At 41.8% G+C, this 16264-nt stretch overlaps 1 protein-coding gene across 2 annotated transcripts; it reads right to left on the bottom strand.

Moving 5' to 3' along the window:
• Positions 1-2407: 2407 nt before the first annotated feature.
• Positions 2408-15458, bottom strand: LOC117964278 (adapter molecule crk-like). 2 transcript variants are annotated; one of them, XM_034907387.2, is made up of 3 exons: positions 14608-15450; positions 12363-12925; positions 2408-7751 (listed from the first exon to the last, which is right to left on the bottom strand). In XM_034907387.2, the coding sequence occupies exons 1-3, from the start codon at positions 14825-14827 to the stop codon at positions 7614-7616; spliced, it is 921 nt and encodes a 306-aa protein (XP_034763278.2). In that variant the 5' UTR covers positions 14828-15450; the 3' UTR covers positions 2408-7613. The 2 variants fall into 2 exon arrangements, with proteins under 2 accessions (XP_034763278.2, XP_034763279.2); XM_034907388.2 differs by having other exon boundaries at positions 7613-7751; positions 12539-12925; positions 14608-15458.
• Between the last annotated feature and the right edge of the window lie 806 nt (positions 15459-16264).

Here is a 16264-nt window from a genome sequence, read left to right as displayed (position 1 = left end):
AAGGTATTATTATACTTATAATTATTATTATTATTATTATTATTATTATTATTATTATTATTATATCTATTATTTTATTTTTCAAGACTATTGAATGCACATGAATCAGGGTGCAGGCGTGCAGTATATTATTTAGATCAAACAGAAAGTGAATAGTATTGCATTATTATTAGGGCAATGACAGACCAATGGGAAGCTATTTGTATTGTGTAAGCACCATGTCAGTAACTACAGTGGAATCACTGTGCAATATTAGTTTCAAATCGATTGTGTACCCATTGCTGGTCATACTGGTTTCTGGTAATGGTGCTGTTAGGGTTATTTCAGGTTACTAGGGTTAAGAGATTTCAGTGGTTTTGCCCACATCTCACGAAAACGTCATTCAGTCGCACGACGGCACTTTCCAATCCCTTCTAGTGCATCAAACATTCAACCCAGATTTTGTGTCATTTTGGTTAGCCCTGTTCTGCCAGGTGATCAGGGGTTTCTCCAGCTCAGTGACCTCTCCTGTCTCTGGGAAACGTGTGCCAGTCAGAGTGCTGTACCGTCAGTGTGCTTTTCAACAGGGGCTGCAGAAGAGCTGCTTTGTCAAAGGGGCTCAGAGCCTGACAGAAGAGCCAAGATGATTATGAAGAGAGCTGAAATGTGTTTGAAGGAGCTGGACACAGGTACGCAGGACGCTTGGGAAAGAGTTTATCTGCGGAATTGAAGCACAATGCCAGCCTGCAAAGATGACAGGGTAGTAAGTCACATAACCTGACCTACGCACACAGCAATGTTGCAGCCCCCCGCATCAGCACACCAGCCAATGCAGCAGCCAGTTTATTCAAACAGGCTTTGCAGATGACATTCATAATTTCCCAAAACAGCATGCTTGCTTGGCTCACATTATTTCCATGACCTGCATACAGAACATTTCACATTACTGTGCACATTCATTTTTTATATGAACCCCTTCAGTATGCTGTACCTTCAGTATAGCTCTTATACAAGTTTAGCATAGTAAAAGCATGGCCAGGTTTAATACAGTATAGTGAAAGCATAGGTGAGCATTGTAAAGCCCAGAGGTATGGTAAAGCATGTTAAAAAAAAAACATGGCAAGTTATAGTAAATTATGGTATAGAAAGAGAAAAGCATGGGGAAACAATGAAAATGACTGTGCAAAATGAAACTTTTATGAAGGAGGCTTGAACATTGACCAACCGCAAGAGGTGCTGGTAGTTTTAGGAGCAGAAAATCAATAACCTACCTGCCGGCAAACAAAACTGTGTATTTCAGGAAATGAAAGGGTTGAATGTGCTGCATGGATATCATCATAATTGAATGGCCCTGTAAAATAAATGGTTTAAATGAACCTACCTGACATATAAATCCTGCTAGCAATGGCTACATTGTTTCCTTCCTTTATTGTGTATATTCTGCCCAGCAGCATTTCATAGATTCAGTAACATTTAAAGGTGTGTGTTTTATTTTTAAAACTGTAAACGGCTTTTTCTCCCCTGCACAGCACTCTTAATGAGCACGAGTGAAAATTCAGGAAATACATTCTTAATAAATAGTGGGGTTTTCCCAGAACAACACCTCCAGCAATCATTTGTATAATCTTGGATTTTTTCACCCGCTTGACATAGCTGGTCATCATCCTGCACTTTGCAATATACCCCCCTCCTTAAATTCTCGATGACATGGTTTTAGTTTTGGTGAATTTGGCTTTAAATATTATTTTTCTCTTTTTAAGAAAAGGTTTTGAACAACACAAAGTGAATACATAAAGCGAAGTAGCATCATGGATTTGCAATTCTGGGTTTGTATTGATTTTGGTTTTGCAGGGAAGCACACATATAGTTCTATACTTTAGCTATGCAATATCCTCTGTTCACAACTGTGCCATTATCTATTATCAGCCAGTATAATAAATGCAGAAGTAGAAAAGCCTGAAATGTTGATCTTGAGTAACTGTTTTGCTGCGGTGATAGAAACATGTATAAGCAAGTATGTCCTGTGGGTAAAAGTACAGTAAAATCCTTGTTTACGTAATGGAGAAAATTAATGCAGTTCTTGAATTACAGAAGATACCTGGACTGAACTTCTGCTGCATGTCCTGAGCTTGAGTATTCAAATGGATTGTTATTTATACCCGAGATGTTACAGCACCTCTGTAAACAAGCACACTGTAGAATCCGGCACAATTCTCCAGTCCTGAGCGATGTCGGATTAGGTTTTACTCTATTTGTGAAAAAAAAATTCTTTGGGGCACCTTGATTTAATACAAGGAGACCCGTGACACGGAGTTTAAAATAAGAGGGCTGGGTAGAAAGAAATCATTTTAACACAGAATGAAAATGAAAGAATGCCGTGCTTCACGTTATTACTTACAGATGATTCAAACAAACAGACAAAAACAGCTAATTTGTCAATTGGCTTTATTTGCTAGGTATATTATAAACATACATTACATGCTACAGAAAATAAAAAAAGTCAATTTCAACTGGCATGAAGGAATATATAGGGTTATAATACAATGGCACATCTTCATGTTAATATAAATCACGATTTCTATTTGCAACTCCCCCTCCCAAAACCCAAAGAAGAAAACCAATTACACACGGTTATTACAAAAATAAGAATTTTAAAAATATGTATAGGCATGAACAACAAATGAGAATCATTAAACACATAAAGAAAAAGAAGCCGACTACGTGGGCAGAACATCACAGGGGTGGGGTCGTTCAGAAAGGGATATGTTTAACATGGCCTGGTTTTTAGCACCGTGGATAAGCAAACTGAGTCACAACAAGCAATTCTCTGTGTTCAAATGCAGTCTATCAGGAAAGCTTTGTTAAATTATCAGTAGAACAGAATTCTAATAATGATAAAAACATACATAGCAAGTGCATGTTGTTCATCATTAACACCCCAGTTTTTTGTTTTTTTTTTTGGGGGGGGGGGTCCTAGGTTTGCTTCCACACAGACGTGCCACAGACCACAGTCTCCGAAACACACACCTGAACAGACAGACTGTATGAAGCATGTCTGATATATATGTAACACAAAAGCAACAGGCTGGGTGTTCCGTACATAATATACCCCGATGTGAACGAGGAATGTGTAAACGATACTAGTTATTAGGACTGGGTTTTCCATGTTAAAAATGCATGATTATGACACTCTGACATGCTGGAAAGCCCAGCGTTTGGCTTTATTTAACGTCTCGAGCAGGTCAATATTACCGGTCACATCAAAACATCTGGCAAACTGCCTATGACTCCATTTGCATTTAAATTGTTTGGCGGTACAGTTGATCTGCTGCAGTTTATTTTATTGGGTTCCTCCTTTTCACTTGGGAAGACGAGTCACAGTCAGGATCACACACACACACACACACACGACAGAGAAACAGCCAAGAGCAAGCCATTCTATCTGGAATCAGACCAAAAACCGCTCGATGGATACCTGGGCTTTTATGACACGTTCGGCTTAACGTTTTGACATTTGCATCACTTTGACGTTTCATGATCTTTTACTCCTGCTATTGAAGAAGTCGATAACCCAAATTTAGATTGTAATGTTGGACTAGATGCTAGGATTATTGACATCTTAAAGCAATACACAGACCTTTGGGCGTGTGTGTGGGGCTGGGTTAATCAATTCATCAGTAAAATGACCAATAGGTTGAACAGGACTGACCTCATTCATTGCTGTTATTGATAGTGTTGTTCTCCAATTAGGTCTAGTTCGTAAATTACAATCTAACGAAATCTTTATGTTGTGTGGGCGGCTTCTCGTTTCAAACAGTATTCTAGAGAGTTCAAAACATTAAGATTCGAAGATGAAACGTACCACTTTCTGAATAGCAGCATTTTGTAACATGGTTCAGTATGACTCCAGTGGTGCTGAAGATGGGTGCAGGTGGTTTTACAGCAGGAGACACTGTAGATCAGGTGGTTTAGCACATGCATGCAATCACAGGAATACTCATTCCAAAAAAATATCTACAGATGAATACCATAGGCATTTGCATATAAATCATTTTCTGCAGGATCCATACAAAGACCATTGCCACACGACCCTTTCCTGAACTGTACTGCTTTATATATTTCATCAATAGCTACAGAGTTTGTCAGGATCGTATACAAACCTCCTGTAACACTTTAAATGAACCACAGTGGTATAGGGCTGGTTAAGTGCTTCTCTATACAACGCTATTTACAATAACACCTTTACAGTGACTGAAGTTTCTGAATTCGCTTTAATGCTTTTCAAAAGATGCACCTGCTGCGTCAGTACTGTAGCGATGCAAACACAGACAATGACAAACAGTACTGATCAGGGAATTCGCATACGAACACGCACTCGCATGCAAAACCACACAGACAAAAGCAGAGCAAGCATAAAAGGGATTTCAACATTTTAAACACAGAACTTGGTGCCCAATATTTCTTTTTAAAACAGGCTTGTATGGATTGATCAGTTTTAGATCAAATCTAATATGCGATAACTATGCCAGTGTCTGAACAATGATTTCATCTTTATCCACCACACTGCCGTCTCCCACGGTAATAGTGGTACTGGAACAAAAAAAAAAGTACTGATGTTTTTTCTTATCTAAAACTGCATTTCTTAGTGGTATTAAAACAGGTCTCCCACAGTTCAGATTCATGATCAGAAAATATCTGTGTGTATATGTATATATATATATATTTTAAATGACACAGCGGTCAAGACAATGAGGCAGACTTTGCTGCTGCTTACAGCAAGTAAGAGAATGCAGAATCTGCTGCTTAGGAGACTGGCAAACCCCCTGCGGGCTGCAGTGTCTGGAAATGTCCATGACACTGATGAATGAAAGAAGCAACAGCAGCTAAACAATCATCTAACTGGGAAAGGGGAAACAGCTGAAGGTAAAACCCAAAGGCAGCGAGACTGTGTGTACGACCCGGAACACACAGACTGTTCGTATCACTTTGAAATGAACCGATCGCCCCAGATCAAAAGCCGCTCTCTTACAAACTCTCATCCAGGCTGCCAGACGCAGACAGAGAGTCGACACGGAGTTGCGTGATGCTGCATTTGAGACAGACTGCTCAAGCTAAAGGGGCTCGATCACGTGATTCCTGTGGAGTCCATTGATATGCAGCAGCATCAGCTCATAGAAGCAACACACTGCTTTACAGAGGTTTACTTGGTACACTGGAGAAGACAAAGGCAGACTGGAACAGGCCTGCTTAGAACAAAAGACTGCTCCAGTCTCGGCCTGCTCAAACACACACGAGCAATTTTTAGATGCTGTCGAGCAAATAAAAACCCAGGGGTGCAATATTGCAGCAGCCCCAAAATCAGCTGCTCCCGACTCCAGCTCCTGGTGGCAACAAACAGTCTGGGTTTTAAATAAAGTGAATCTAAAATGTGTTTATTTATTTATTTATTCATCCAATCATTTAAAAAGAAACCCAACTTAATCCATTCAAGAGCACATATAATATAATTCAATCTTTTGGAACTGGTTAGATAGCCAGAAGCCTGTTTCACAGCCCTTGATTACATTGATGTTGGACTAACTCAGCTATAGGTACAACATTGGGTCCAGTCTATGCTAACCAGGGTGTATGAAACCAGCTTTATGCCTGTTATACCAAGATACATTAATGTGCATAATCAAGTCTGTGAAACAGATGAAAATGAAACGGTGAACTGTTTAAGGACCTGGATAGAGGTTTAATGGGAAGGGCCAAGTTCACCAAACCCTGTATCAGAGCCAGAGGGAACTGGAACGGAGAGCCACTGGCCTACACTGCAATCAGTGACACATTAATGCTTAACAAAAGGTTAGTGAATGAACACGGGATAATGCAAATACATCAAAGTGTCCTTGAAGGGCTAGGCTGGATTGCAAACACACAGCCCAAGAAAAGGACAAATAAAGTGTATGGGTGCAGTGCTGCTGCAGTTACTTCTTATTGAAATCTGCACTGCAGTGCTGCGTCTAGTCTAGGGCAGTGCCAAGAGGGTTTAGTGTTTTTTGGTAATTGAATATTCTAAAGACCGTATTTTAAAACGAACTCATCAGAGCAACATAGAACACTAGAGAAAATCTTTCAAATAAGCAACTTAAATCATTCTCAGTTTAAGCAAATTCAAATCGTGCCCAGGCTAACTTGGTTTAAAAAAAAAAAGGGTGTGAATACATGATGTAATGTATGTTTAAATGATTATAGCTCTTAGCAATTTCTGTTCCATTCAGATCCCCAGATCCATTGCACTGATTACACAATCCAGTCAATTCTTCATTGCTCTGCATTTCGCCCCATAATGTGTGATTCTAGAAACAAGCTGGCCAGACTCAGAAAGTCCTGGGCTGCTTTATTCCCAGTGGTCTGCCTGCTGTGAATCTTCCGACAACAGTCCTCGTCGGCAGATGCGGTTTTCTGTTCTGCACGGTATTCAGGCAAGTGTTTTTAACACAGAGAAGCAGACCCGTTTCTCAATGAATTGTGTGAGTGACAGCGTGTTTGCCACGGTCATGCTGTTTCAGCTAATGGCGCAGAATTATATAAACTTCAGCTGCCACCAAAGTCTTTCTCCACTCCTCACAGGGCAGCTTTGTGTGCACCTTGACGTCATAAGTAGATGTGGGATGATCTCCACCATTGTGACAAACAAAGTGGCTTCTACTGAGAATTTAAAGCAGGCGTGAGACGTGAAAGAAAAGGGTAGCAAGCCGAAATGGTGCTAGATAGTGTCAACACTGGAATAGGGGGTAGAATATATTTAAAACAAAATCAGGAAATCTACATAACCCTCATACCGCTCATATTTAATGCACTACAAGATGCATCCATTTAGAAACAGGAGGGGGAAAAACATCACCTAGTGTTTGATTGAAACAGTGGATATTAATTTGGCAAGCCCCTTTATTCGTCAGTACCTTGGTCAAGTCTGAGCTCTTCAGGATCTAGTGGAACAGTCGGCCAATCCTAGCTTGCTTGTCGTAAACCCTTAAAAAGATTCAATGCAACCGGGACCGGTGGAGGGAGGAGGGGATGAAACACTATATTCAGAAAGCATTAGTCTCTCAGTAACCACATCATATATAAATTCATAACTTTTACTGCAATTGTGCGATTGCTGATGAACTTTCCTATGGCATGGCATTGCTTGCATGGACATCTGCCCGCGTGCCTTCGTTGTTAAGCCACCCCCAACACCACTGAGTATGAGATTACTTTAATCCTAATATATTCATATGTAAGAAATGAAGAAAACAGATAGGGTAAAGCATCTCCCTCGAGGAGCCCCACAAAGTTAATTAAAGAAAGGTTACATGTATATAATACAGCAACGAGCCACAAGCATTATTTTACACACGCATTCGTTGTAGTTTTTTTGTTGTTGTTTAATGTGAACAGATTCCCCGATTCCGGATCCTTTAAGGGGAAACTTCAAATGCGTCCTGTGCTATGCCTTTACCAGCGCGCTAATGCTTTCTGAATATGGATCCCAGGGAGACAGGGAGAGAGGGATCAGAGACACAGCTGACTTGTTTTTGGGTCGGGCAGTGGGGTGACTGTGATGGGGATGATGTGGATGGAAGGTGGGTCCCAGCCAGCCGCTCTCAGCTCAAGTCCTCCTCTGGGTTCTGCTGGTCGAGGAGCCGCACGTGTGTGAAGGGGAAGTGGCCGCGCTTGCCTTTGCACTCCCCCTCCCACTGACCGTTCACATTGATCTTCATCACCTTCACCATGTCACCAACCTGGGGGAGGAAGACAAACACTTTAAAATACTTTACTGTACCCCGGACGTGACTCGGGATCATTTCAGTTCACTGGATTTCAATGCATTATAATTGAGACCACAAAGAGAGCAACTCTTACGTTTTAGGAAACAAACTATGTGCATTGTAATGTAGTCGGCATGCTGTGTTCCAGTTTAGTGGGGGGCACACAGACCAAATATGATTTCTAATTCCACCTGCAACCTCAAATCAGTGCCACTAGGGGGGGGTCAATACACTGCAAAGTTGATAAAACCTAAACTTTATCCTAACTGTGTCACTCACTCATCTAAGCAAGGCAAATGCATCTGACATTTTAATTTATTAAAACTGCAATTAATTCAACAAGAAAAAAAAAAGAAGAAAAAACAGCTCTACACAATACAGATTTGACCACGAGCCCAGCTGACAAATTTTGATGACAAGGAATTTCCAGACATGAATCAAAGACTCTTTCAAAGCGGCTCTTTGGGAATTTGTAAACCATGCTACATATTTTCCTCAACGTAATCTAACCAGTGCTGTGAGCAGCTCCATCACCGAACAGCTTGGAATAAAGCAAATAAAAACTACTACAAGGTCCTTTCAACTCCTTTCTTTACAATCCAAAACCCAAAGCTCATGAAGTCCACACAGAAATAATGTTTGCAATCAAGAAATAAATTAAAAATAAAAGCAACATAAAGCAGCTCCAGTAAGGCCTTCATTTAATGACTGAATGTTCTGAATCTCAGCAGCACCTCGCTTGTGGTTTTCGTCTAGCCCCTAAGCATGTAGTAAGGATTTCTACAATCACAACGTGCCGAGACGCGACACACACAGCAGTCTCTGAACAGATCTTAAACACTACTGTAACTTGGCATGGGTCTGAACAGCTGAACCAATCCATTCTTCGGTAGATTCCCTTTGCATATCAGTTTGGTTTTCAGTCATTACATCCCAATGACTTCAATCCTGTTTAAATACACCCCAGTAATTCATGTTTAAATTTCTCTTCAACATACTGAGTCTACTTCAGGTGTTACAGTACAGAGCATTTCTAGAGCGGAGACAAAATCCATTTGGGGACGGCAAAGCAAAGATATTTCAATCAAAATCTGCACCATATAAAAACAAGTTAGCTTTGTGACTGACTGATCCATTTATCCATTAATAGTCTTGCTTCGGGGGTTTAGCAATGTCTTCTCATTACCAGGTAGTAGCAGCAGCCACTTCGTAGGATAAAGCAACAGATCATCTTGCAATTACAGGGCAGCTGCTGGAGGAGTTTCAGCAGCACAGAGAGACGGCTCTGTCTGAGGGAACTGTAAACAGCTGTGAAGATGTTCTTTGCTGCAGACACCAGCGCTAAGCGGGAGCCGGATTAAACGTCTTCCTGCGTGCCTTACTGCTCTGTGTGCGTGCAATGCAGAAAATGCTGCTCTACCGTACATGTGGCAAACCATCTTGGGGGTGGACTATATATTTTAAATGTCAATGGATAAGGGATCTGATGCAAAACACATTGTTTAAATTGGTAGAATTGCATTGTGCTGAATACAGCCCTGAGTGCAAAAAACACATCACAGGGATAGAGTTTTGCAAAGGATAAAATAACTCTCCCCTATGTACTGAACAGTGTGGACCACAAATCAATACTACATCGCTGAACGATCTCCCAGCCACACGTTGTCAAGATATGAATGATCTACAACATACAATTTCCTTACATGTATCGGAGGGGGAAATATACAGTTCAGTTGCCAAGATAGGTTTTTCTAACTTTCTTAAAATCATTTAGGTGATGAAGCGTTAATACTTGATCAAACAGGAACATAAAAAAGGCCGTTATTAAAGCTAGAGGATGCTGCAATATTCAGGATCCCGGCTCTCTTCGTAACCTTGAGAAGGAGACTGTGCAAGCAGCAAGGGTGTGACCCACACGCTAACCCAGCCCTGGACCAGCGCCAGCACTCCTCTGCTGTCCTGGACTGGAAGTCATTGCTTACTAAAGAACTCAGTGTCAGGAAATGCACTTCAACAGAAAGCATTTCCTGTTGAATTTGGCCTGAGTCTGCAGCTGAACTTCTGCCAGGAAGGTCCGAGGACTGCTGAGAATTCTCTGCTGTATGAAAGAGGAAAGCCCACCTATGAATTGAAAAGAAAGCTTGGGTTTTTTTTTCAATTACCCAGTGTAGGAATGTACAGGCATTTCTCTTTGAATGGTGTATTGCAAAGTCAGAAAGCACAGTACACCAACATCAGGCAATCTTCACGACATACCAAGAGCTGGGAAATGCATTCTCCTTAACAATCTAGCCTTCACGTGAAAAGTAATAGTCTGCCTTGACATTTTTCTGTCTTGATGCGACTCGTTCGTGCTTATGGGATTTGTACTTTATTTTTTCTATGGCATCAAGGAATCTTAAAGAATGACCTTCATGAGTTTCAAATCAATACGAGCACCACACTTCAGAGGACTCAACAAAGCAAGCTAAAACACAGAGCTGCATAATAAACACACACACACACGGGCGGTTTGAAAGCCAGCGTGCGTCTCTCAAGTGTCTGAAGTACCGATGGCAGAAGGATGAAAGTGAATACAAGGCAGATCTCCCTATCCAGCTATCCGCCACGGTCTCATTGAGTCTCTTTAATTAGATACGGAAATGCAGGAGGCAGATGGAACCCAGGAGAACAACGTATGTTTCTGCAGAAGTGTAACAGTACAGACCTGTTGACATGCTTTGATAGCTGATGCATCCCATCAAAGCAACAGGAATCAGTCGATTTGTGCTACAAACTGAATGCATGTTTCCCTACTTAGATAAAGCACTGCACAAGAATTGAGCCAACAAACACCCCTTCGTAATGAGAGCTGCACCTTCCCAGAACAAGACAGACTGTACTGTGTAACTGCACAGCAACGACATAGCCGTGAATAGAGTGCAATGCCAAGCTGTGCAACCCTCACTCACTGTGTGTGCAACAGCATCATCTCTCCTGGAAAGAGAGGTGCGGGTTCATGCAAGCACTCTCGAAACAGCAGCCCAATTGAAGACTTCAGCCTTTTGAAGTCCTAATCAAATCTGGAAGCATGCAAATGAAATCTGAGCCATCAAACAATTATCCAGTAATAAGCAGCATAATTACAGTCTTCCAAAAAGCTTTCCAAAAATATATCTTTGGACTACAGGCCCAAACAACCTTTCTGCTAATTGCAAAACTTTCAAGACAAGCGGGCTGTATGCAGCATTCATCTCTGGTAATTCAATGCAGCACGCAAAGCCTTCATGCGAGCGTCGGTATTGTAATTCACTGCGGAAAGGGATTTAAAGTAACAAGCAGGGTTGCCTTTTAAAATCAGTTCCCAATTCTAATTCCTTCCATGGAATCGGGACTTATATTTTAGAGACATAACTGTGATTATTCCACTGCTCTGAATTTCAATTGAAGTAACATGTTGTCACTGCGAGAAGCTCATTTTAACAGAACTCTGCTCATTGCAATTGTGATCAATGACGTGTTGGAATTGGGAATAGATTTTAAAAAATAATTGGAATTGAGAAACAGGAATTGACCCCGACGCTGGTGACAAAGCAGTGACCAAACGAGCGTGTTTTTTTTTTGTTTTTTTGTTTAATAATCACCGCGCTCCGCCCCGCAGTGACACGCTTCACCCTTCCCCTGAACCACATCCCCAAGAGGAATGCCAGGAATTGAAATGAAGGAAATACCTGGACAGCCCTGCAGAGAACTGAACAAAGGAGGGCACGGCTGTACGGCTTCAAGACACAGGCGAATCATTCACACAACAAAAACCAAAAACTGGAAACCCCCATTTTTGGGTTACTTTTTTTCTAAAATACTCATGGTTTTTTTACAGCACTGGCAGAATACCAAAAAAAAAGAAATAAAAAAGGCAAATAATTCTTAGCACTTGAAATGTTTCCAGGTTTTGCTATGGTGACACAATGGCAAGATCTTTATTAGTCATCTTAGTAAAACACACACTGGGAGCGTGATGAAATCAAAATGAAGGCACGAGTCACAGCCATTATAAAGCATAGCAATGGCTTAATGTTATTTCCAGCCCCAACACATATGTGGTATAGCAATTCTCAATACCTTCAACTTGTCAAAGTGTTTTATGTACTACAGGAATTAGAACTGGTCAGCTCCATTCAGATGGATACATATTAATGCTTACAGCATTTGGTTCTCAATGCATTAGTGTTAATTGGGGCACTGAATCAATTTTAAAAGGATCAGCCCTTATAATGACAACAGAAGGGGGGGGGGAGGCATTCAATAAATTGCACGCTGACTACTGGCACAGGAGATTCCATCACAAATCCCACATCAGAAGGAGCCAAGTCCATTAACACTGAGCTAACTGAACACAAATCCATTGCTCTCTGCATTTAATATTTTATTCTTCCCAAAAAACACATCAAGAATAACCTTCAGGAAAGGCCAGTTTAAAGTCCCAAAGCCTACGGTTTATGCAACAGCACATAGAAATGTAACCCTCGGCCTCCCATTTCAAAATACCAGAGAAGAATACCCTTTGGCTCAAACCCTCCCCCACCCCCCTCTAGTTTTATGTACCTCTAAAGCCAAGGCCGTCTTGTCATAGGCATTGGGGACTCGCTTCTGGATAGCCCTGGCAAAAACGGGCCCGTTCTGGAGGTTGGGGAGCGGAGTGTTGAGGCTGGGCTGGGCGTACGCCCCTGGCTCCTGCCCGCCTGGGAGTGGCGGCTGCGGGAGCTGCCCGTCCTGGTTACCTCCGCCGGTGGGGGACGAGGGCCGGTATTTCTCCACGTAGGGGACGGGGATCATGCCCGACCTGCCCTCCACGTTGGCCGCGTTCCACCACTGCTCCTCCGGCTTCTCCTGCACGCGCAGGATGTCCCCCTTGCGGAAGGGCAGGTCCTCCTCGTCGTTGCCGGGGAAGTCGAAGAGGGCGCGCACGTACTCAGCATCCTCCGGACGCTGGGAGAGCGCCGGCCCGCCCCCAGCAAGCGGCCCCCCTCCGCCGCCAGAGTGTTTGGATTTGGAAATGGGCTCTATCAAGGTGGTAGTGTCCAGGTAGTGGATTTTATAGAACTCCAGAAGGGCGGGGAGTGCCTCGAATTCCTGGTCTCCTATCCGGAACCTAGGGGGGCTTAATCCTAAACAAATAAGGAAGGGGAAAAGAAAGAAAGAAAGAAAAAAAAGAAAGTTAATGATTTCTTCATATTATGATCAGAGCCATCTGATCATTTGAGGGGCAAATCTCAACAAGGGGTTAGAAAAACAACCCTCTAAAAATCAGAGAATGAAGAGTCTGGGAAGTAGAAACGTACTCTTGGACACTTGAGGTTCCTTTTCTAACTTCTCAAACTCCGAAACAGAAAAAATCAAGCAGACTGCAGAATGCCTTCATCAGGGCTGTAGACACTTTAGAAATGACCATGCTGGGGGGAGAAAGCCCTTCCTAATTAATCTAAAGTATTATATAAATTAGGGGAGGGGGTCGCAGGGTATTTCCATCGCTGAAGCACGCTGTTAAGATTTCTCTTTCAGAGCACACGCTAGTCACACCCAAGAGACCTTTCATCTGAACAGGTAGGAAAATAAGACGAGCATTGAGAAATCCTGAGCAATGATTCATACTGGTAAACACAACCGAGCTCACTGGCACAGCTGAATCACAGACAGTGAATATTTACTTTAAAATCATTACTCAAGATTTCTTCCAGAATATTTCAAATCCCCACCCCAAGGCGTGTGCAAGAGTCAAACGATCACGCAATGGCCATTCGGAGAAGCATCAACCTGGACAAGCCTCTCTGGATAATTAGGAAGACTGCAGGCCAATTGGTATGATCTCTCAGTGCACCTTTGCTTTCTTTAAGCACTATAACAGAGAAAAGCCCAGAAAAAGAAACTGTAAAATAGGGGCTTATTACTGCAAAATGACTGGGTTGTGCACAATGCAGAGATGCAAGCTGTTGCTTTCTCTACATAAGGTACTGTTAATGAAATATGAATTATCACTGAAGATGAATATTATTTGTAGCCCCCAAGTGCATCCTCTAAGGAGAACTAGAATGTATTTTTAGTTACTTTGAAATGCATCTGATGATAAATACTCACATAAGAGGGGTGCAGTGATAAAATGAGTCACCGAACCCTAATACCGTGTGATAAAGGCGATCTCCATGGAGATTGTACAGATATACACACCGTTACTCTCAAGCCCAGGCGATATCATCTGGCATGGCGATAGGCAAATTAGTATGTAAATAGAACGTGCTGTTCACCACTGTGCTTGAAAATTAAACCGAGCAGACCACTGCTCTATAGTCAAATAGCTCACTTAATCGCTTCAGGTCATCATCGTGATAATCTAAACTTTTTAAATGCTGGACTAATGCAAAATACTTTGATATTAAACTTTAAACACTGCAGTGAACACCTATGCGGTAAAACAACGGTACTGTATTTAAAAAAACATGTGTTTTATTGTTATAGTATTGTATTTAGCAACTGTGCGATTGTTAAAGTAAATAATAATAATAATAATAATAATAATAATAATAATAATACAATGCGATCATCCCGAATCAATGCAGAGTACGGACTAAGAAATGTTCAGGAATTAGACATAATTGATCCCAGATTGTCACCGGGACTAATCGGTTTAAAAACGAACGTGACGCTTGCATTGCAACCGAACTGGAGAGTATTAATCTGCATCGGGAGGTGTGGTGTGTGTGTGTGTGTCTCTCAGTGAAACCCGTTTAAAATATAAATCGCGCACTTTCATATTATTTTCTTGAGGCTGAATCCGTCTCCATGCCGTCCTCACCTGTGCTGGACTGTCTGTTGTTGCTGATGCTGTTGATAATGTAGTGGGACACTTTGGAATTCTCCGAGACGGAGAGGACGTAGTCCCCCGGAATGGTGGTCGAGTCCCTTACAAGGAAAACTCCGTGTCTCTGTCCGTGCAACAGGGACACCGTCTCCTGCCGGCTTAGTCTCCCCCAGTACCAACTCACGCGGTCCTCCGAGTCGAAATTCCCGGCCATGGCTGGCACTCCGACACCGCGGCTTCGCAGGCCCTTCCCTTCGACTCTTCCTTTCCACACTCAGCTCTCAAGTCATACAAAACTTTAACTTGGGAGAGCCCGTTTAAAAAAATAACGACATCCACGCCGCCCTGCCGTTAAAATGATCAGAATCCAAACGCAGCCCGCCCAGCTGAGCTTAATTTAATCGAGGATACAGCAAACTGTCCCTAATATTTATTAAAATAAATAAAAGTTTGGTTTTTTTATAATCAAATTTCCCCGAGAACTTCTTATAACAAACTGAAATGGCGGACCTGGGGGAAATTGACCTTACCGGATATGAGTATCCCAGATATTCCATGAAAAAAATGAGAAATGGGAGGTAGTCGGCCATGTTGGTAAGGTCAAACAACGATGGGATTCAGTTAATAACAATCCATTCTAACGATTTTAAACCAAACAAGCGTTGAAGCCCCATGGATATTTACTTCTGCGGTTATCAACCCGATAATTCTTTTTGTGAATGACACATGCTGAACGTTTTCTCAGTAGTTACTATAATATACCGTTTGGAGTAAGGACCACAGTATAATGTTGACCTTACTTAAAGGAAGTGAGGTATTTCCTGTGACGCTAAACTTTGCCCTAAAGTTTCGACTGAATTGATTCACGCTTTTCACAGAAACTGCGTTAGTTTTTTTTCCACAGCGAAACATAGTTGAAAAACTGTGTTTGCTCGAGGCATAAATAATACGACTAAGTACAGCAATCTCCGCTGTGATTAATTAAACAGACAGACCGCGTTGTCGTTAAAAACAATTATTGCAAAACACTGCGGTGACACTGGCAGCATAAATATATTTTCACCCCCAGGCTTATACGACCAGCTCGCTCTCATTAACAACCTAGTTTAAAATATACAGGCTTTTTATTTTTAACAATGCGTTTTTTTTTTTTATTTGGGAAAAAAATATGTTTATTATGGAAACGACCAGCTTCATTCCCATTAAAAACTGTAGGCCACTGTTTTACTCAGTAAACCAAACATGTACTTGCAGCAGTAGGGGGTTATTATTATTATTATTATTATTATTATTATTATTATTATTATTATTAGGAACAAAAATCTGGATTTGCGGCTCTGTGGAAGGGAGTTGAGAACGGTCTGACGTCATTGTGTGGCTTTAGCTCTAGTTCGGTGTCAGGACAGCTCGAGGACGGCTCAAGAGCCTCATACAGAGAGGCTGTGCTGGGAGGCGCTGCTTTTGTGTCAATCCGAAATGAAACAAAGCTTTACAGTAAGAGGCAACTTAAATGCAGTGTTCAGAACCGAAAAGGGAGGACCCAGTACCGTTTGCCAGATGCTATGATTCAGACCAGTGCGATGTGTACACCCTGCTAATTGCATTGCATCAAGCGCTTTTGCAACCACCCTTTCTAATCAAATAATCAGGG

This window comes from Acipenser ruthenus, chromosome 26, assembly GCF_902713425.1.
Source record: "Acipenser ruthenus chromosome 26, fAciRut3.2 maternal haplotype, whole genome shotgun sequence".
NCBI classification, from domain to species: domain Eukaryota; kingdom Metazoa; phylum Chordata; class Actinopteri; order Acipenseriformes; family Acipenseridae; genus Acipenser; species Acipenser ruthenus.
This window is presented reverse-complemented; position numbering and strand designations above follow the sequence as displayed.

Excerpts from the sequence above, each read along its gene's own strand:
- LOC117964278 (XM_034907387.2), bottom strand. The coding sequence starts at position 14,827 with ATGGCCGGGAATTTCGACTCGGAGGACCGCGTGAGTTGGTACTGGGGG. Across the intron at positions 12,926-14,607 it reads CAACAGACAGTCCAGCACAG|GATTAAGCCCCCCTAGGTTC; the intron begins GTGAGGACGGCA and ends TTATTTGTTTAG. Across the intron at positions 7,752-12,362 it reads AGACGGCCTTGGCTTTAGAG|GTTGGTGACATGGTGAAGGT; the intron begins GTACATAAAACT and ends TTCCTCCCCCAG.